The sequence below is a fragment of the Neolamprologus brichardi genome, chromosome 15, assembly GCF_056152115.1.
Source record: "Neolamprologus brichardi isolate AB-2024 chromosome 15, ASM5615211v1, whole genome shotgun sequence".
In the NCBI taxonomy this organism is placed as follows: domain Eukaryota; kingdom Metazoa; phylum Chordata; class Actinopteri; order Cichliformes; family Cichlidae; genus Neolamprologus; species Neolamprologus brichardi.
In genome coordinates, this window is record NC_142118.1 from 34,492,725 (window position 1) to 34,514,288 (window position 21,564).

Consider the following 21,564-nt stretch of genomic DNA (forward strand, 5'->3'; position numbering starts at 1 on the left):
TGTTGCCTCATAGGAGCTTCATTACAGTGTTACTGCTGCCTCTGGCAAAGGACTGAACCTCTTAAGAGTCTTAGTAGCTTAGAGAAACTGCTGCTGTCTCAAGAGAGGGACAGCAGACTAAATAATCAGTTTCCCATCACAGTGACAATGTGAGAGCAGCTGTTTGCATCTGAAGGCCTGCCAGCAATTGTCAGTTGTGTTCTGAGACAGTGAAGGAAAGAAAAGAGGCACGAAGGGAGTGAAAGATGAAAGAAAAGTTTCTTTCTGCTTGATTCGGGCTTCTAAGGGGTTTTGATATTGATTTCACCAACAGACCTGTAGTTGTATGTCTAGAGAAGGGCTAAATCTGTCTGTGAAAACACATGTTAGTAGAAATAGAGACAAACACATGATAAATATAAACAGAATCTTGTATTTTTGGTGCTGTATGCTAAAATAAACAGTACTTTTTGAGTTATGATGCACATTCTTCATTTGTGTTACACCAAGCCTCCGAACTCTCAAGTTGTTTTGATGGAAGAAGAATGCTTTTTTGTCCATTGTTTTGCTGTCCACAGAAATAAATCCTCTGGGATTATAATAAACTATATCTCAAGCATAGTGCATGTTTACATTGTAAAAAGTGTCTGTGCAAATATGACAATGGTCCCCAGCTCAAGGCTATTGCTGGGCTGGAGGGACTAAAATGTCCCTCACATCTTTGGATGTGTGACCACCACCCTGCCCAACTTGAAGATTAATAAATGAGCAAAGAATTTTGAACCTTTCATTCTTATACATTTTGCTGTTTTAAAGAGTAGATGGTCTGTTCCAGCATTTTTATTAGGCACTACCTGGTTTCTTATGGTTTCTTGATGCTTTGTCTTGTTTATTGTAGGTTTTATATTCTGCCGTTCTGTTTTTTATTCTGTTCCTTTTGCTCTTGCTTGTTTCAGTTACTTTGTGTGTTACAACCCGGCTCAAAAGCTGAAACATAAATATGGAAACTAACACGAGAAGAGGGTTTTATTTTAAATTCTATAACAAATTAGCTAAAATAGCTGGTACCACTAAGACAAAGACTAGTGTGCCTCCATGAAAGCCTGCCTCAGGTATGCCTTTATCCACACCTGACTAAGTGTGGTCAATTAGCAACAGCTGAAAAGTCTGGCACTGCCACTGCAAAGAGATTAGGGCCTGCAGAGGGACTTAACAATGTGTGTGCTTAGAGCTTATTTTTTCCCTCCATGTTTCCTTTGCCTCAACCTCCTGTGTTGAGTTTATTCATGTTTCTATGTTTCCCTATATAGTTATTGTTTATCACTTCCTGTTTTATTTTTGCAGTTAATTGTCTCATGGGTATTGTGCTAGTTCTGCTTTCATTGTCTTGTCTCATTGTCTTGATTATCCTCACCTGTGTCTCATTACCCTTTTGTTTTGATGTCACCTCCTTATTAGCCTTTTGTGTGTCTGTGTGTGTGTCTATATATATATATATATATATATATATATATATATATATTAGGGGTGCAACGATACACAAAATTCACGGTTCGGTTCGGTTCGATACTTTGGTGTCACGGTTCGATTTTTTTTCGATACAAAAAAAAATGTTCATGCTTTTTTAATTTGTCATTTATTAAAATTATAAATATATATTTTAACTCGAAAGTACGGTTTTTAAATTTAATGTTGCTGAAACAACAAAGTAATAAAATAATAAATCTATCTGATCGAGGAATCACTCATCTTTGGAAAAGAGAGTTTATTACAGAGAAATGGCTCTTTCCAAAATAAAAGCTATACTATACGCTTCTTCTGGGCTATATTCTCAGCAGCATATTAAACATATCAGGTCCCCATAAGGAGAATCATGTGCTAACGGCTGTCTAAATGACTCGGGTAAAGTTTGTAGCATGCCTGCTTGTTGTTTTTGTCTGCTTCCACTTGTCTTTGCACTACGATGATGTCGGAGTAAATGTGCAGTCATATTCGTTGTGTTCCCACTAGTGCTGTCAGCGTTAATCTCGTTGAAATGACGTTAACGCCACAACACGGCAAATCTCCGTTAACGAGCTACCGCGGATTGCCCCGTGCGTGGGGCTGGACGGCCAACACGTTAACGAGCTAACTGCGCTAACACACTAGTTCCCACCCATGTAATTGAGCATTGCGTGGCACATCCGACATACTGTTTTACTTTTGTCCATGACGCGCTTACCTTCAGGGTCATACTTCACATGAAAACCAAGATAGTTCCAAACGCCAGATCTGAATGAGGGTGGGGGAGGTTCAATTTGCCATGTTGCAACGAGCTTAGCTTCTGTCTCGCTAGCTTGCCCTGCGCTCAGTGAATCTGCGTTCGACTACTCCGCCTAGGCTGCACTGTCGAGCGCAGATCCACTGAGCGCTCAACACAGACAGCATCATCAGAAGGAAAGTTGATAAAATAAATGAAAAAATTTTGTATTGTTCGATACATATGCGTACCGAACAGAAAGCACTGTTCAATACCGATGCGAGTATCGCTGCACCCCTAATATATATATATATATATATGTAATTTTTTTTCTCCCCTCTGTCCTTTGTCATATCCTACACTGTTGTGCTAATAAACGAGGGCCCCAGAACAAACCTGAATACAGTGGCCACTCAATCAATCAATTGGCATCTCCCTCACTGATAAAACAAGGCTTGTCACCACTGAAGCCTCTCAAAGCACAGAGAGCTGGTGATCAGCATGTGAGGACGAGGTGCTGGGCTGTTGTGGCTGTGTATGGTTCTTCCACATGCTATTTTCACAAGCTCCTGTTTGCTGAATGAATAAATTGTTACATTGCCAATATGTCTTATGTCTTCAGACTTCAGTCATTCAACCCAATAAACGAAACAAGAGTCAGTAGCAGAATAAGCTATTTGGCATTGGCAGAGAAAATTTGGCAACTTTTTATGGCCACAACCCACATACTCAACTCTGCTGCTCAACCCACAGGAAAATAAGCAGTATAAAATCTATTGCCAAGAACCATTGTTAGAACAAAAACCAAAAACATATTTCCTTACCTTTGTGCTAGATTTATAATCCTCTGTTATAAACTGAGCCTACTTCCACGTGGAGGAACGTTCCTGGCCATTAGAGCGGGATCTCAGGCTATGATGAGCATTTTTTAATTTACCAGACGCATGCTTTTTTTCAGCATTCATGCAGACAATTTTTCAACCATGATTTTTTTCTCTGGCACAGTCCAGTCATTGGTAATTGTAAGCAGCCTTAATTTTGTTTACTACCTTAGAAATTGGCGTATTATGCCACAGAAATGTATTATCTTTGTTTGGAAAATTGACTACCATTTTTAAAGCTCTGTTGTTAGATGCAGCATACAGTATGATATGTCAGGTGGCAACCACAATCATGACGCAGTCACAATTACCAGAAGACCATCAGAAAACAGCAGCGGGTAGAAGAAATAACCACCAGTCAGAAAACAGCTGCACCAGAACTGGGAATGCAGAGACAGACTGTAGATTGAGGGACAGATGGGGATTGTTGCTTGAAGATGGATAACCAAACTGCAACGTGTAAGCCACACACAGATTTATAGTTTTACAGTCAGAGCAAAAGCTACTGCACACGTCACACTGACTCAGCTGTGACATGTCAGCATGTTTCCAGGCATATTGTAGGGACCACAACTATCCGAGGGGTGTTCAAAGTAAAAATGTAAATTGCAATAACACGAAATGGCCCAAGAATCCACTGTGCAAAATTGTCAGAAAGGTTAAAAAACATCTATGTACAGCAAGTACAATTTTCTTCTCGCTCCTTTTTCTGTTTTTATTTATTTATTTATATTTCTAATATTTTTCATTGTTGTTATTATTATTATTTTAATCATCTTTTGTCTGTCTCACCAAGAAATGCTAGGAGGTCATAGCAAAAACATACATATTTGTCTGGATTTTTCATAGGAAAACAGTCGCTTTACCCAGAACTCTGCAGAAGAGGAACAGTGTTGTGATATTCAGGTTGTCATGTCATTACAGATGCCACATACCTCTTTTGTAGCTCCCATAGAGGACTCTTTTTGATAATGTTCACGCAAAGGTCAAGATTCCACATGTAGGTATTCACCAGCATTCACCTTCGCCACTTGGCTGAGGTCTGGCATGATTAATTCTTTGTGTCTTGCCATCTCTCTGTGTGCCAGGTTCATCTTGCTTACAATGGAGCCAAGCAAACACAGGAGAAAAGTGTGTGCCTGAAAGTGTGTGTGTGTTTTTAAAAGACATTGGTGCAACCGTTTTAACAGGGCGACTCTGTTTGAATTAGATGTTCTAACCCCCCGCTTGCTAAATGGATTTCTAAAGTGGCTGTAGTTGGAGGCTTTCAATCGGATGCAACCTTGAGTCCTTTTTTATGTGAGCTCTGTAGGATTTAAGTGCCGGTATAACATGAGCACGACTGAATGCATGCTCCTCATTTTTTGAAATTGAAAAATCTCCAAAGGCTCTCCCCATTGTGCAGGCAATTAATGGAATGCTGGCAGCGAGGTTCAGGTGCTTAAAAGTTGTATTTTTTTCCTCTCTCTCTCCTGATCTCTTTTTAATGACTAATAAAGGATAATCATCGTGGAAAAAACATCATAATGCTGTAGGCTTCCTCTTTATGCACAATGATGTATAATGCATGCTTTGAAATGAAACGGCAGCGGCCTTCGAACCATTCCATCTCCAAACCTTAGTGTATTTGTTTTGCATGCCACAGTGAGGCTTTTGCATAATAATTGTGAGTGTTTCCTTTAACAGTGCTCGCCTATTATTTGATCTTTACATTTTTAAAGTTTGTCCATCAGGCCGCCAAACAATGGCTCCTCCAGTCGCTGTTTGGCGTAAGTGATTGCAACGTAGGCTAATTGCCTCTCTAAAGAGTTGTTTCCTTTTTTATCCTCTTTGTTTTTTTATGTTTCAGTGTTGAAGCATATGAATAAATATAAGTGATCAATAAAACCCTTCCCCTTAACTTTTTGAACAGCCTTTAACATGTAAGAACTCCCTTTCTTCTTATGTGAGGTGAATATATAAAAGCTAATATCAGTTTTCATGACCTTTTTTGGGGAGGGTTTTTCTTTTGCTCTCTGGTTCATTTTAAACTTAAAATATCTTTGTGCTCTGCTTTTGCACCGATAATCAGGCGACCCTGGTTGGATAAAAGGGAAAGGTTAAAAAGGTTAATGTCACACAACGTTGTACTCAGAATTTAAGATGGTACAAATGTGCCAAAATATCTTTTTCAATGGTCAAAGTAAGTTGTTTTTTATTTCCCTTTGATGTATTGTTACTGCCAGAACTACTTTACAGGGAGTAAATTTGATCACTCGTTAATCGACATTGGGGGAAGAAGCCCAGGGTCTGGAAGGGGGCTTTTTTTTTTCAGTTGCTCCTGTAGTAAAATGCAAAGTTTCTGATAAGAGGGTAAACTGCTGCCTACTTTTGGTGTAATGATATACAATGACTGAGTCGGTACATGTGGCTGTAGATATTTCATTCAAACTCACAGCTGTCATTATTTGTTTTTAATAAAGACAAATACTTAAGACCAAACATACAGTAAAAGTTCAGCTCTCTCGTAAACTCACTGATTAATTTTATTTAGTGGTTGTGCTTGTCTCCGGCCTGTCGAGCCTCCGGGCCTGCCTGAAACTGGACTGAATATCAAATTTGCTTATTCCAGCATTCAGTTGCACATTTTCTCGCAATCTTGGAACCCATCCAATAGCTTTCTTTCTCTCTTTCTTTCTTTCTTTCTTTCTTTCTTTTTTCTCTCCTCGTGCCCTCAATCTCTTTCTCTTTGACTGTGCTTGACAATGCAGGGAAACATACAAGCGCATCTCGGTAAATTCGAGTGATGTGGTTCCAGAGTTTAAAAGCTTCACATAACACTAGCAGACACAACTTGGGGCTGTTTGTGTGACGGAAAGGAAAACTTGTTTAGAAACTGACAGCACTGTGTGTGAGAGAGATTTAAAAAAAAAAAAAAAACTGTATGTGTGTGTTGCTTTTGGCAAGTTATTCATTTGTATTTTTTTTTCTTGCTCTCTGTGTGGTTATCTTTTGAGTTGGTTGGTTTGGAGCTGATGTCCACCTTTGGGGATGCACATAGCATGCATTTCTGAGTATTTTCACCTGAGGCTGCACTTGTTAGAGTCTGTGGATAAATGTATATACATTATTTATACAAATTCAGGGCGAGTGAAAGCAGGTTTAACACGTTTACAGACAGGAGGCCAAGCACTGAAAGCCAAGCTCCAAGTGAGGATTGCAATGCTGTGTGAGGGGAATCGAGCTGGCCGCTTGCTCATCTGTGACCAGCATCCTTAATGCTGCGTGTGAACACAGACTGTATTATCTTTACCGCCTCAGCAATTAAATGATCCCTCGTATCAGTTGCATCGTAGGAAGAAATGAAAACTAATAGCCTGTTAAAAGTTTGGTATTTACAAAAGGCTCTTAAGAAACCTCTTGGCTTTGTTGCTGAATTTCTTATTTTCTAAAAATGTAGAAAAAGACTAGTGACTGTTCAACAACTTCTTCTTCTTCAGTTTAGAAATTATGTATGTGTCTTTAAGAAAACATGAGAAGAGATTAATGAACCTAAGAGAGGGATGGGGAGAGAGAAAGGTTGGCTAGAAGGCAGAGAGAACTGTAAAGTGGATCAAACTCGTGGCAGATCATGTCGTGTGGAGAGTTAAAGGCAAATATAAAAAGGACTTGATGAGTATTTGCACAAAATGACACTTGCTGCCAAAGTACAGCTCTTCAGATCATTTATCAACCTCTTGTCTAGATTCACATTGTAACAGTAAAATCATGCTTTAATGTGAATATTGTGCTGCTGAAGGCTGTTGAGCAGGACAGCTTCTTACAATTTAATCGCTTCTGATATAAAACTCTGTATTTGACTTTGAGACCTGAACTGTAGACCTTAATTAACGTTCTTTCAGTCACTCACTAAAGGGTTTCATTTTAAAATGTTGCACTGTATACAATAGTTCGAAATGATTGGCGATTGCATCCGTTCGTAATATTGTTAAAAATTGTTGCAAATGTTGTAACAACAGTAATTTAATAGTGGGGCTCTTCCGCCAGTTTTGACTGACTTCAGTGACAAAGCACTAGATACTGTACTTCATCCTCCTCCCAGCATGAGAGTTACCATTTGTGTTGCATTGTTACAGTATAGATAAGTACTGCTTCCCTAAAGTTACTTGAAATTTCCCACTTACCCATCCCTCTCCTTCATTTAGGAGCTGCCTGCTTCAGAAGTGAATGCCTTGCCACTTGGCTGCAGTCTTCATGTTCCCATGGACCTCGAGTTTTCAGCTTCCTGTTTCCCTCGCAGCCCTACACCTCAGAAAAGCTACGATCTTGTCCACATAGACTGATCCGCCATAATGTTTTTGGTGTTTCTGTACTTCTTATTTGACATTTATCTGCCCCCCAAATTGTCCTTGATTGTTAGCCTCATTTGTACTTCCTTTATGATGCCTTGGATAATAACATATCGCCTCATGTATATATGTATGGTTATGATCTAAACTGAACAATTAATGATGTGTACATAATGATTTTAAATATGTTTGTCTTTTTTCTCCAGGAAAACAATGTAATTATTTCTCATTGCTCCAGGTACTCACGTTGCAATCATACACATAATTTCCCTAAAATAACAAATGAAGTGGAAGTGGGCAGCATTAGTGTGCAGAGGGAGTGAGAACCTGGTGTTATAAGCATAAGAATTATTTATTGAGATATGAGGAAAAACTCAGTTAGCCCCATTGAGAGAAACTCCAGGACCTGGAAGTGATGGAAGCGTTCAAAATGTCAGCAAAAGGGTGAAAAAAGTCAAAGCAGAAAGGAAATAGCATTTAGATTTTTTTGTCTCCATCTGTTGACAGTGCACATGAGCATATAACGCACAAAAGTAGTTGTCGTTTGAATCCTGTGTACAAGTCTGTTTCACAATCACTACGTGTTCTACAAAAATGTGTTGTGAAGCAAACAGGTGGAATTTACACCATTTATGATAACTTCTCACTGTCAAGCTACCAGAAACACTTCCTCAGACCATTTATTTGAATATCTCCAAACATAATTGTCTTAGGTGTTGGAGCAGGACTGCAGTGATGATACAACAAACATGCAGTAAAAAGCAGGACTTATGCATTGCCACATTAGTGGCTTGTGTTGCCTACATGAGTTGTGGATTTCACTGTATGTTACAATTAGGTCCGTAGGTTTATTGTGGATTTGAAATCGCAGGATAAAGATGTGACTGAAGTGCATGCTTTCAGCTTTAATTCAAAGTCTTTAACAAAAGATTTGCATTTACTGTTTAAGAATTACAACTATTTTCTTTTATAAATAGTCTCCTATTTACAGAGGCTGAAGCTTTAATGACTGACACACAGCTACACAGAGAGGTGACACCTGTTCCTTTGTTATTTTATGGCAAATGAACCAGACATAATATCTAAAGTTTAAGTGTGCTGAATTTGTGTTTTATAGCTTTTCATTAGAGAGATAGCAACAACTTTAGCAGTGTTCAAATCAACAGTCTGGTTCATTCTTAAAAAGAGTGAATGCACTGACCCACTCAGTGACAGCAAAAGGCCTGAAAGACCAAAGAAGACAACTAACTTGGTTAATGACAGAATTTTTTTCCACAGTAAATAATAAAAATAACTTTGCATCTAAAAAAGTCATGAATACTTGTATTATCAAGAGACCCCAGAACAAATGGAAACACGGAGGGTTTACAACAAGGTGCAAACCACTGGTTACAGTCAGGAATGAGAAGGCCGGATGAGACTCTTTCAGAAAACATCCTAAAGACCTGCACACTGTAAAAAATATTTAAAGAGATGAAACCAAGTTTTGCTTGTACAAGAATGATGGGAAGAGATAAGTATGGAGAAGGCGAGAAACAGCTCGTGTTATCTTGTTATGGCATGGGTATGTATGGGTGGCAGTGAAACTGGGTCTATAGCGTTTATTGATGATGTGACTGCTGAGCAGGATGTAGCAGAAGTAGCAGGATGAATTTGGGCTTTAGTCTTTGCTTAGATTCAGAATAATGCCACAAAACTGAAGGTCGATGGAGTAAAGGCCTTCAGAGCATCTCGTAGGTGGAAGGAAGTCCATTGGTTCAAGACTTCAAGCAGTCGTTCACTGCAAAAGATTTTCATCCACATATTAAAAACAATCCTTGCATTTGAACTGTTAGCTTGTTCAAATAATTTCGAGCCTCTGAAAATGGGGTTCTTTGTATAAAAATGGCCATAAGTCATAATCAGTTAATGCAAAACTTTTGTTAAACTCCTTGAATTAAAGATGAAAGTGTGCACTTTAATCAGTCCTCGATTGTTTGATTTAAAATCTATACTGTTGTGTACAGAAATTACAAAAATTGCACCTTTGTCCAACAAACTATGGACCTAACTGTACGTGAAGTCCGAGGCAGCTGCAGAACCTAAACACTGACTTTGAGAACGTGAATGAGAGGTAAGATTGTCTGACCAGAACACAAAAGTAATGATCGGATTCAGAAATAACTTAATGACTTTTCTGTACATTAAACATGCCGCTGAAAGACTTTAGCTCATTCGATGACTTATTAACAAAATGCTTTAAAGATTAAAAAAACACACACCACAGGTTGATGTGGGAGGGACATTGTGATAAACAACTACTATACACATGGAGAAACTTGGCAAGAGAATAATTTAGGCTGCCGTGTTTTTTTTGTTGTTTTTTTAAAGCTGCTTTTCTTAACTTGGGACACAATAATAGAAGTCACAGCTCACAAGGGAAAGATGCAGTCTTTGGTATAAGAGCAAACTGGACAGAACAATGATGCAGGATGTGAATAAGTAAAACTAACGTGGCACAGACGTCTTTCACACCTACTCACACAATACTTGTTTCAATGTACAGACTTGCATGAACATTTAAAAGACTGAAAACTTGTGATTTTTCTTTCTTTCTTTTGTCTTATTTTTCTTTTTTTCTTCTTTTCTTTTTCTCTTTTTTTATTGGAAAGCCTGTTATTTCTGCTCCAGACCTGCATCGTCGAACTACTTATGGAAACGAAACAAGAACATGCTACAGTAAACAAATTTATTTCGGCGTGGACACCTTACGTCATGTAACACATAGATGGAAATATAGCGACGCAATAAATTATCTTCATTATTAAGCGTAACCAGTGACATACTATACATCAAAAATCAAAGCACTGTAAATAAAAAAACAAACAGAAAAAAAGCAAAAGGCTTTTACAAATAAAAAGGTCGGAAGCGAAAAGGAAGTCTTACACAGACATCAATGCTTAAAAAACCCCCCCAAATAAAACAAATGTTTGAATGCCAGCAGACACAGAAATTAATATTTTAAGTGTGATTCCTCCTTGATTTTAGTGTCTCACGACATAATTTAAGTACTGCTCAAAACAAATAAAAAAATAAAACACTATACACACACCAAAGAAAGCAAACCAGAAGGATCTTTTTTTCTCATTAATTTCTTTTTTTCTTTTTTCTTTTTTTTGTTTTTTAGGAAATCATTGCTTTGCAATTTATGCTTCATCACAGTTCTCTCCCATTTGACCACATGAATGTAAACAACTGCTGAATTATTCATTTTTTTTTAATTTTTACAACATTAATACTTTTTATATATATATATTTATATATATATTTATATATTTGTACATATTTTCATTCACATCTGCACGGTTAGCTAGCATGGTAATGAAATAAGGCAAGACTCACATAACTGTGACATCACAATGTTTTTTTTTCTCTTATAATACTGATTATTAAGGTATTTGTCATTTCCTTCATCTGTTCTGCAGCAGGCTTTGGTCTTTTCGGACAAATTCAGGATCGTTCCTTCTCCGTCAGAACCACATTTTGTTTTGTTCCAGTTTTAGTGAAATATTAAAAAGGATTTTTTTTTGTTTGCTTGTTTGTTTGATTTTTTTGCGGGAAACAGGGCTATAAATACAATTTAAGCTGACATTAGTTAATTGAATTTATTTAACACTGGTCTTTCTGAGGTACATAGTCTAACATAACATGGAGAGATGGAATAAGAAAGGACAACTGCATGGCGACCATGAGGAGCAAATGACTTCAATTACAAGAGAAAAAAAAGACGTCTTCTTCTTATTCACCCATTTAGCATTTTGTTCGCTAACAAATTCGAATTTTATTTTTCAACTTTCAGTTCTCCCCTTTCAGTTCGGCCGAGCTGCCACTCGTTTTTTTTGTGAGTTAAAAAAAAACAACAAAACAACAAAAAACAGACGTGATGGTAGCTGAGAGTCTCTTGCCTGGTTGACAGCTTGTCATTTTGCCCTTACAGTACCAAACAGCAACTAAAAGCCAGTTTTATTGATAGAGCGCACAAGAGAATCATTGACCAAAACAAGCCACCGCTGTAGTCACAAAGCTCTATTAAAGATGGGCAGTGTTATTCAGCTTCCCCCTTTTGTCAGCACAGAAAGCCTCTCAATGGCATTACCAGCACTAAAACATTTGTGGGCTCTTGAATTCTTAAAGTTGCAGTCTGACAGTCTGATAGTCTTGCTTGTGCAGATGATCAGAAATCATCTTGTACAGTCAAATGCAGATTCTGCTTCAAGTGTTTGTCTTTTTTTTCTTTCTTCCTTTCAGCATCGTCTTTTTCTGTCTGTGGTTGAGGAAAAGTGACTCTTTTATAGAGTTTTTATTGTGTTTTTTTTTCTTTCTACAATAAAGGGATCCAAATGCTGTTTGTCTGTGCACGTTATGAGTCTCTGTGCACGTGCTTGTCCACTTCAAGTTGTAACTTGAACCACACGCACACACAAAAAAAGAGCTCGATATAAACTCTGCTCCCCATCCTCTAGGTCACCACATAGTCAAGTGTGAGCTGGAGGTTTGGTTTTGGTGAAAGCATTATTTGGAGTTTCTGGACTGCTGCAAAACTGCACAGCTGCACTGCGGGTAGGAAAGTCGCCTCCTAAGCTCTTTTGGCGTGCAGCATTTCAATAAGCAGGTTGTTGCAGGGCACGTCGCCGTTCAGGTGTTTGTAGTAAAGGTATTCTTCGGCTTGCAGGCTGATGGCTCGTATCTCGGGTAGCCGGAGGAGCAGCTGGCCAAACTTGTCCGTTTGCTGCGGGTAGTTACACATGACGTAGTCCAGCAGCGCTGCATTGACCTGCTCCTGGACGCTCTCGACCAGGTGAAAATTCTCCAGGTTCTTCACATCTACGGGAAGGAGGAAGAGAAAGGTTAGTTAAAGTCAGGCTCCACAGGAAATGTGGGTCAGCGTGAGAACAGGTGAGGGAACTCGGGAAGACGCTGTTTCACTTTTAAAAAAAAATCCACAGGGTTCATATTACAGACACACAGATTAGTTCTTTGGTTATTGCGTATTTTCACGTTGCTCAAAATCTGGCACTCCATGTGGACGTATCCCTCCCTCCTCTTCTTTTTTCCTCTTAATCATCTTCTGGGACTACAGTGCAGAGGGAGTCAGGTAAAGGCAACAAAAAAAGAAGGTTCTTCTCCTGAGACACGAATTCCCCAAGCGCCCATGAATTATGCAGGGGAGAGTTGTAGTCGTATTAGCACCAGAGCTGCTCCTTAACCTAACGCTTTCACCACACTTTTGTTTAAGATCAAAACAATTTGTCCCACTTATTTTATTTTTTTTAAATGTGCAGGTAAAAGTTTGCAATGTCGGATGAATAACAACGCTAACTTTAAATAAAAGAGTAGACATCATGTGCAGGAATCCATCTCAAAGGAAAACCCCCTTTTTTCACCATTAATTCCTCGTGCAAAATAAATTTTGCATCTCTCTAAAACCCTACCTTTCTGCGCAGCTATAAGCACTTTTCCTTGACAATAATAAGCTCACTGGGGGTTTAAGCAGATTATTGCAAGACAAGACAAAAAAATTTGCTAAATGGATAATGGTGAACCAGAGCGCTGTGTGTACTTGTCATGATTATGAAGCACAGGGCTGCAGAATATTTAATCAGGTAGCAGCTCTGTGTGTGCGTGTGTGATCTTTTATTAATCTGTTTGACCCCAGGTCGAGTGTGCTCACAGTGGGCTAATGTAGAATGACAGAGTCTGTGTATAGTTGGACCAGCACACACGCACACACTAAAATATACCACCCTTCCGACTTAATCTCTCAAACACACACACGCGCACACACACCCGCACTAATCCATGGAAATACACATAATATTTCTTTCTTTCTCACACAGTACCCTCTTCCCACACACATACAAACTTACTCACGCACACATGTGCCCCATCCACCCACCTAGAGCATTAGGAGGAAGGAGGGGGAGATAAATCAGCAGCTAATGAGGTCTAGAGAATGAGAAGCAGGTCCTTCAAGGCACTTCCATCTATGATGCACTCTACCATGCTATTGCAATCTGTATGTGTATGTGTGTGTCTGCCTGTTCTTGTGTTGCTTGTGTGTGTGCCAGCATGTACTGTGTTGATGCTCACCCTGACCTCTGAATGACACGGCGGGGGGCTAAATAAGGCCAAGAGGAGGGCAGGAAAAGGGGGAGGGGTGTGGCCTGTGACAAAGGAGCCTCCAAACAAACATGACATGTGCTTTTTCCTGCTGCCACTCAGCTGTCTGACCCCACTCAGACTCCAGCACCGTCTTTCACACCACCAACACCTCAGAGAGGCCTTTATGTAGCCTTACATAAGCCAGCCCAGTAGACTGTCGAGTGCGCTTTAAGCGTTTCCACATAGACGTCCTACGCAGGTCAACAAGGAGAAAAGTCTTCTTCTTCTTCTTTAAAAAAATATATATCTACAAATGAAACAATTTAAACGTTTAAAAGTTTCAGAGTTGCTCAGAAAGTTTGGGAAAAAATGCAGAAATCACTGAAAGTACTACTGTTTTGGATTTTTGTTGTTTATATCAAGTTGACTGTTAAGTTATGTTTTGAGCATGCACTACAAAAAAAGATTTTTTAAAGGACTCAACATCTGTGGCATTGCTGTACATATCCATGGACAACAGATGGGCATAGCTACATCTTTTATTTTTTTCATCTTTTTTTTGAGAAATCAATAGACAAATACATTTATATTTTATTGAATTACAGTTTGTCAGCATAAAGGAAACAAAACTGAACTTACAGGAATTTTTTTTATAGAATAGACATATTTGAATTTTAAGTCATATGTCATTATAGTATTAAAAAATCACTGAAAACTAACTTTTTCCTGAACACACTATGTGTCTAATAACTTCTGTTACAGAACGAGTGTAGCTTTACTGCTAGCCATCCTCTCCAAACACTAAATACCACGCATACATTAAAGAACACAATCTTATTTAAATAGAAAATTCTGTTTAGTATAATCAAGAATAAGATCTTTTTGGGCCATATAAATTAAGAATAAGTGTTTTCTGCAGTGCAAACACTGTAACAACACCACATGCTGGTATAGTCACAGCAGAGGCGTGCCAAGTATTACCATGCTTTCTCTGAAAGATTTGTCTCAGTTTTGTGTGCGACTACGTTAGTTAGATGTGTGCGTGTGTCGATGTTGGGGGGACAATGGAGAATTAGGATCCAATGTCTCTGTCAAGCTAATTAGGCAAAAGTGAGGCAATAAGACAGCATTTTAATTGCTAATTATTAGCAGAGCCTCTTTTGAAAAAATAATGAATCGGGGCTTCTAAAAAAAGGGAAAAAAGGAAAAAGTACAAATGACAATAGCATAATATCGATTCTCTATTGGAAAAAACAGTGAAAAAAAGAAGAAAAAGGTTGAAGAGTTGTTTGTTTGAATTCTGCTGCTAAACACATTAGAAAAGTGAAGAGCTACAAGAGCTACTTTCAGCTGCTCCCTTAGTCACATGAGGCCTCCACAGCAGGTAGCACTGCATATTTGATTTGGCAGACCCTTCCTGACACAACACCAAAGGGAATCTCTTCCTGGGGCTTGAACCAGGGATCTTTGCTGCTTAGGTGATTGTACATGAAGCCACTAAGGCAGAAAGTAAACTCAGAGTAATTTAGTCATTCGACGGCACGAATGTGATGAATTAAAACAAGCAGCAAATAAACAATTGATCAGTGATTCCCAGGCAGTGGCAGGTTGGAGTATTAAATGTGCTAAGCACTCGCTCCTCTTCCTTCAGTGCCCCCCCTTCATTCCCCCTCCCCTCTCTCTCTCTCTCCCTCTCTCCATCTCATCCTTCAGTCACTGTGGGACTAATTATCAACTTTTTTTCACATAAAACAGCCACAGTTCGTTGCAGTGCCGCGTCCGAATACTCAAAAGGAAACCCCGAGGTCCCGCAGAATACATTGTTTCATTTGACGGCCGATCATGCTGAAGCCAGCGACCTAATGCAAGAGCACACACACGCACACGCACGCACAGACACAGACACACACACACACAGACACACACAGACACACACACACACACAGATTAATTCTCTCTTTCACAGAACCCCTGAAATCTCCGCTGTGCTTTTTAATTAGACTGGATCTGCTCTGTGCTGTGAGTGTATGTCTTTTACGCTCTTTCACCGACCCTTACAATCAACCTGCTCCAGGGACACACACACAAAAACTGCACATTCAGTCATGCAAACGCTTGCTCCATTATTTCACTCTGATCACAGAGATGCCTCACAGAGTGGACAATGTGTTGGGAAAAATATGACCCGAGAAATAAAAACAACACATACACTTAGTTACACCAAGGGTTTTCTTTTTTGTACATTTTTCTTAATTCTGTATACTTAGACTATTTTAGTGTTGTGTTCTTCGGTAACAGGTCGGTCACAGTTACTCATGTTAGTAACTATGTTACTGTGCAGTATATGGTGCCTACTGCGATTATCTGGGCGTCTAACATCCCTGTCACTGGCCGAACTTCAGTTTAGGTGGAGTTAAAGTCAGTTGTGATTACCTGCTAGCTGAGAGCGTGGCCAGTCATTTAATTCTGCCCAAATTAGACAAAAGTGTTGCTATGTTTGTTATTAAGGTTCAAAAGTTGGGGAAATGTCATGTTTCATAAATGAAAGAAAAGAAAATCTTAAATACTATAAGTAGGGAGTTCACTTGATAGGTTTACATTAAGCTAGCACCTGTTTTGTGAAGGCACTGCTAAGTCGCCAGCAGTTATTACAGGGTAAAACAACACCGTGTTCTCTCACATTACACTTTAAGGGCCTCGATCAATAAACCTCTGAGTCACGTGCTGCCCATACACACAGCCTTTCAAAACTTCACAACATGTGTTTTCTGCCGGGTCCAAAAACAACACATAAAACTGGTGGGTCATAAATAGTTATTGAGGGAACTGCTGTCAGTAAAACTTGTCCAATTAAACGCAAGTGGAAGACAAACTCGTTACTTCCTGCATAGGCGGGAATTAGGTGGCTCGGCTCTTCCAATAGGTGCTCTCAAAGGCATTTATATGAGCCGATCAAAGCTGGAGGACCTTTTACTACGGCAGCGGTGCGTCAAAGAGTGAGGAGCTGAATGTGCATTCCCGCTAACTCCTCTTTATTGCGCCCTACTGGACCGTTATCAAGTCGACGCTGTCCACAGCTACTTTTTCCACTATTAATCTGCCTTACAACTTGGCTCCAATCAGAGATGGGGGCGTTGACAGACGAGAACCCGGTGACCTTTGACTCTTAGAGAAACATATGAGGACTAATGACTTACTAACTATCACAAGAGAAGTGTTGCATGATCACTGGGAGAACTCTGCTGTGTCTGTGTTTAAAACACAGGGCAGCAAAGGCAATCAAAGCAAATAAGAGCCACAGGGCAAGGAGCAATGGCCGAGCGGTTAACGCTAGCACTTAGGTAGCCTATTATCAGAGTTATGTTGCTTTGCCCTGAAACATAATCTTTGATGAATAACATTTTGTTTTACCCCCATTAGCCTCACAGCACCATAAAGTCGTGGAGTACACAAACATGCATGCTACACATGCATACACTCACCTCAGCTCCTATCAACACTCCACTGACAACATTTCATGTGGACGTGCATGTGTGTGTGTGTGTTTCTTTTCTTCTACAGGATGTTCCTTCCCCATTAGAGTATTACATCTATCTGTGCTCGCCAGAAAACAGGTTCCCCTGCTCCTTGGAGCTCTCAGCTACCTTGTTTTCCTCCAAGTCCCGTTTGGGGAATTCCCTTCTCGATATGAAGCCTCCACCTTAGAGGCGAGTGAAAAAATAATGGAGGTAAACTGCAGATATATGCCTCTTAACATTTAATGGGGGAGTCTTTGAAACCTGATACTCCAAAGGGTAAAAGGATAACGAGTATCACAACAATCTGATCACAGAATGTAAGATGAGGATGTGGAGGAATGTATCTATTGTCTGCTTTAGGAACGGAAATTGATCTCACAAAAAAACATCCAACTATGATGTTAACCATGGTGGTTAAGGCAGGGATATACTAAAAAACAGTATAAAAAAATACAAAATGTGGTTGTGACATAGTACACAAATCTTCCAGGAAGTGGGTACACTGTGGACATAAATAGATGAGCATGATTAGGAACTGTGGTGATGTTCCTGGAGATGATGGTAGCAATGGAGACTCATCAGACCAGGCAACTTTCTTCCAGTCCTCCATTGGCCAGTTTATAGTGAGCACCAGCGAACTGTAGCCTCAGTTTTCTGTTCTTAGCTGCACATCTCGTGGTCTTCTGCTACAGCAGCCCATCTGCTTCGAGGTTCAGAGATGCTCTTCTGCATACCTTGATCATTGTTTTATTGTAGGGTAGTGCCTTGTTGTTGTCGTGATTTGTCGCTATATAGATAACACTGAATTGAACCCAATTGAATTGATGCTCAGTTTGAACTTTGGCAGACTGCCGTGATGTAATTGGCCGTGATTTGCATTAATTAACATTCAAATAGATGTACCTAACAAAGCTGCCTTTGAGTGTCCATATAGGTTTGTGTAGTGTTAGGCTCATTTGTAAACAAAAAAAAAGTCCAAACCCTGGACTGGTTAATCCCTGTGTTTCAACAAAATCAGAAGTGAGATGCATCCTTGGTGTGGAGATTTCAGATGCCATTCGACTATCCAATCACCTTTCAGGCTTGAAAGGTGAATTTGAAACGGACATATACCGACTGGTACAGAACCACGATGAACAAGTTTAATTACCCTTTTCTTTTGTATTTATTCAAATGATAGGATCACTGGATGTATACTTCATACTCAGGTATAAAAAAGGTCTCATTAATCTCTGAGCAGTGACCCTTTATCGTAAGTAGTGACCATTATTTCACCAGCATACATGTAGCTACATACTGTAGCTACATGCCCTTAAGCTAGCATAGAGCCCAATATCCAGAGGCCAAATTTCCTCTGTGCCTGCAATGAATAATAACTGTCTCACAGTTTCTGGCCACCAATGGGAACATGCTGTTGTCAGCTTGTCAGAAGAAAGCATTAAGGCTCAATTTGCCCGCCGACTCATCAAGTCCTCACTTTCTCCTCTCCAGGGGCCAAATGCCATGCGGCTGTAAAAGAGAATTAAGTAGCTCCGGTCCAGTTGGGAATATATTAAGTCAGATCTAAACCTCAGCTGACAACAATGCTATTGTTGTTAAGCTAAACAGGTAGCGGCTGCTTGAGTTCTGTCGCCCAAGGATGGGTCGGCGGGCTCGGCGGGGTGATGGAGAGAGGTCGAGAGATATTGAAAGGAAGAGAAATGCGCCTAAGGTCTGATAAAATAAATAAGAGAAAAGGTGCTTGGAGCAGGAAGGAGACAAGCTTCTCTCATTGCCTATGCTGGCTGGAAGGTGCTGGGGATTTATCTTGAGGTGAAGGGGAAAGCAAATTTACACCCTGAATCAGTAGATCCTGTCTGTGGCTGTATTAGTAAGGGTTCCAACAGATGGGCACAGCCAGGGAGATTAATATCAGTGGGGATACATATTAGAGGGATAGTTAAGACTTCTCTACATAGAATGGCACGGCAATGATATTGTTGTGTGGCTATTACAATAAATCACACATCCCGTAAATAAATATGTCCACAAGATGAGTTTGTTGGCCATGCTAACGATCATATGGTTAATCGAATGAAAAAATAAATAATTGCCAGACGAATCAGCAATGAAAATAATCCTTACTTGCATTTCTAACATGCTTCAGACCTGCTGGGGTAAAAATCATATTGCTGGGGAAGAAAAAAAATCACATTGTCTCAGCATTATGAAAATCCATTTGCCAGAGGGATACTAAGAGACTTGAATCAGCAATGAACCTGGTGCTTAGCCCTCTGTGGTCCCTCTAGTCCTCCCCACCTCTGCTCCTTATTGCCCCCCACTTGTTTTTTAACCCCACCCCCTCCCTGGAGGTGGAACCAAAAGCCTTTCAGTGAGTGAGCGATGCACCCACAGGTCCCTGTTCTCCCACCTTCCTGACGCTGCGTGGACTGTGCAGAAAGTTAACACCCCCTCTCCACTCGCTAAACAGCTCCCAGTCATGTAGCTATACACAGCTAATGATGCTAACGCTTGACTGACAGGCTGAGCACTAACAGGCAGCAATCCAGATGCAAAGTCCCTTTGTTTGGCGTAATGTGAGGAAATGTCGATGGAGAGGCGAAAAGGAAAAACAAAAAAGGAATCTAATGAATTTGAAATCAATATTGCTGCACCTGTGAGGTGGCTCTTCAGCTTCCCTGTGACTCTACCTTGTATTTCATTTGTACCTGTCAGCAACAGTAGGAGCAGGCACCGTGTGTGCTGTTCCTGTGTCTGTCTGTCTGTCTCTCTGTGTATCAATGCATGCATGTGAACCTCGTTTAGATTCAGTGCACTTTTGCACCCGTCGGCTAATTACACCCAGGGTTTGTTTGTTGGTGGAGGGGAGGGCATAGAGAGTGGAGGGGCATGTCAACCTTTCTTGTTTATGATAAAGTGACAGAAAATCATTGGGGGGTCAAGTATCGCCCCCCCTCGCCAACCCTCCGATGCCCCGAAAACTCCTGCAGCAGTACAGAAGGTGCATGGTGTGGGATGCCTCCCCTTTAATGAGACCATTAAAGGGCCCGTGTCCCCGTCAATAGATTTCTCTCATTCTTTCTCTGACAAATTTGAATTAATAATTCAGCATCAAGCGCCCGGGGATGTATATTTTCAGCATGAAGGACAGTTAATCCATAGTGTCAGTTTCCCACCTCGCTGTCTCTCACTCAGTCTTTCTCTCGTGCGCTCTCTCGTCTTACATCCCACCCATCCCCTCTCCTTCCTCTTCATTCGGCTTCGTTCTCTTTTGATGCCGGCAGGTAGAGTGCTGACTAAAGAAGAGTGTGCCACATATATTCCACGCCTTCTTTTGATTTCTTTGTTCTCTGTGGGATTTTTTTTGGTTCCCCGTTAAGTTGACTGCACTTTTCACATAAGTGCAAATTGGGGTTTCATTTATTTAAAAGTATTGGATGGCAGCAGCTCTCCTCCCCACCCCTCCAACTCAGAGTTAATGGGAGATGGCATGTTTGCAGGCTGCTTTTCAAAGCTCAACTGTAGATTTTACTGCACGCTCCCGCTGCGCCAAATGTTAGGACAGTCGTGCGCACAATTCGAGAAAGTCAGGGGAAATGAGTCGTTTTGAAGATAAACCACAAGTATGCTTACTTATGTCCACACGTGCTCAGGTTTGACGGTTTCACTGGTTTTGAGTGACGAGTTTTAACAAAAAATACAAGGGCTGCTTCACTGTGCGGTCTCGTGTTCGTCATTACACGCTGGAGTGGTGTCTAACTGTGAAAATGAAATTCCAAAAACAACAGACAATAAAATAGGAACAAACCCACCCCCCCAAAACAAAACACCTGCACATTCACTTTCTTGAGGATGTCCAGATGTTACATTTTGTTCCTCTACAGAACAAAATGTAACATCTGGGAAAACAACACCAGCGTGCTTAAAAAAAACCAGCTGTGTAGCCAGGTAATCACTGTGAAATGAGTTGATTTTTAGGATGGCTGCTCTCTGTTTATATTTGAGATCAGTTTGTTGAGCTGTCTAGTATCTAGTAATATTTAAACAGCTTTTTTAAAAAGTATAAATATATTATTATTCATTATTCTGTCAGTATTGCATCAGTGACAAATACCTTTTTAAGTTATCTGCAGTTCTATAATAATACTGATCGTTGTACTGAGCATCGTATCCATTTCCAAGCTTGCAGTGTAATGCCAGGGGTAGCTTTTGCTATCAGTGCCAGGTGGCACTAAAGTACAACTTTATGCTCTAAGGCAGCGTGCACAGGCACAAAGAGCTGGAATAGCAAACGTCTGCTACTGCAGAGCATTATTTTATATTACATAGCTTTGTTTTCTTATGATTTACTGTATGAGCGCATTCTGTTGGCATGTCTGTGAGAACAGAAGGTTGATTGATTCATTTTGTTTCATCATGGACTGCTTCTTGGCTTCCTGACCCCTTTCTTTAGCCACAATCACTCCTCTCTTTCTTAT

General features: G+C 40.1%; 2 protein-coding genes across 2 annotated transcripts in view; one reads left to right on the forward strand and one right to left on the reverse strand.

Annotated features, from left to right (window-relative positions):
* LOC102796164 (adhesion G protein-coupled receptor D2) overlaps window positions 1-7,421 on the forward strand; it is an 89,266-nt gene extending 81,845 nt beyond the window's left edge. The window contains exon 24 of the mRNA XM_087852359.1: window positions 7,284-7,421. Coding sequence (XP_087708485.1) covers window positions 7,284-7,421 — 138 coding nt within the window. The remainder of the gene's footprint in view (window positions 1-7,283) is intronic.
* A 2,101-nt stretch (window positions 7,422-9,522) lies between these two features.
* Window positions 9,523-21,564, reverse strand: part of nr5a2 (nuclear receptor subfamily 5, group A, member 2) — a 70,874-nt gene continuing 58,832 nt past the window's right edge. Inside the window, exon 7 of the mRNA XM_006791992.3 lies at window positions 9,523-12,290. Coding sequence (XP_006792055.1) covers window positions 12,043-12,290 — 248 coding nt within the window. The 3' untranslated portion in view covers window positions 9,523-12,042. The remainder of the gene's footprint in view (window positions 12,291-21,564) is intronic.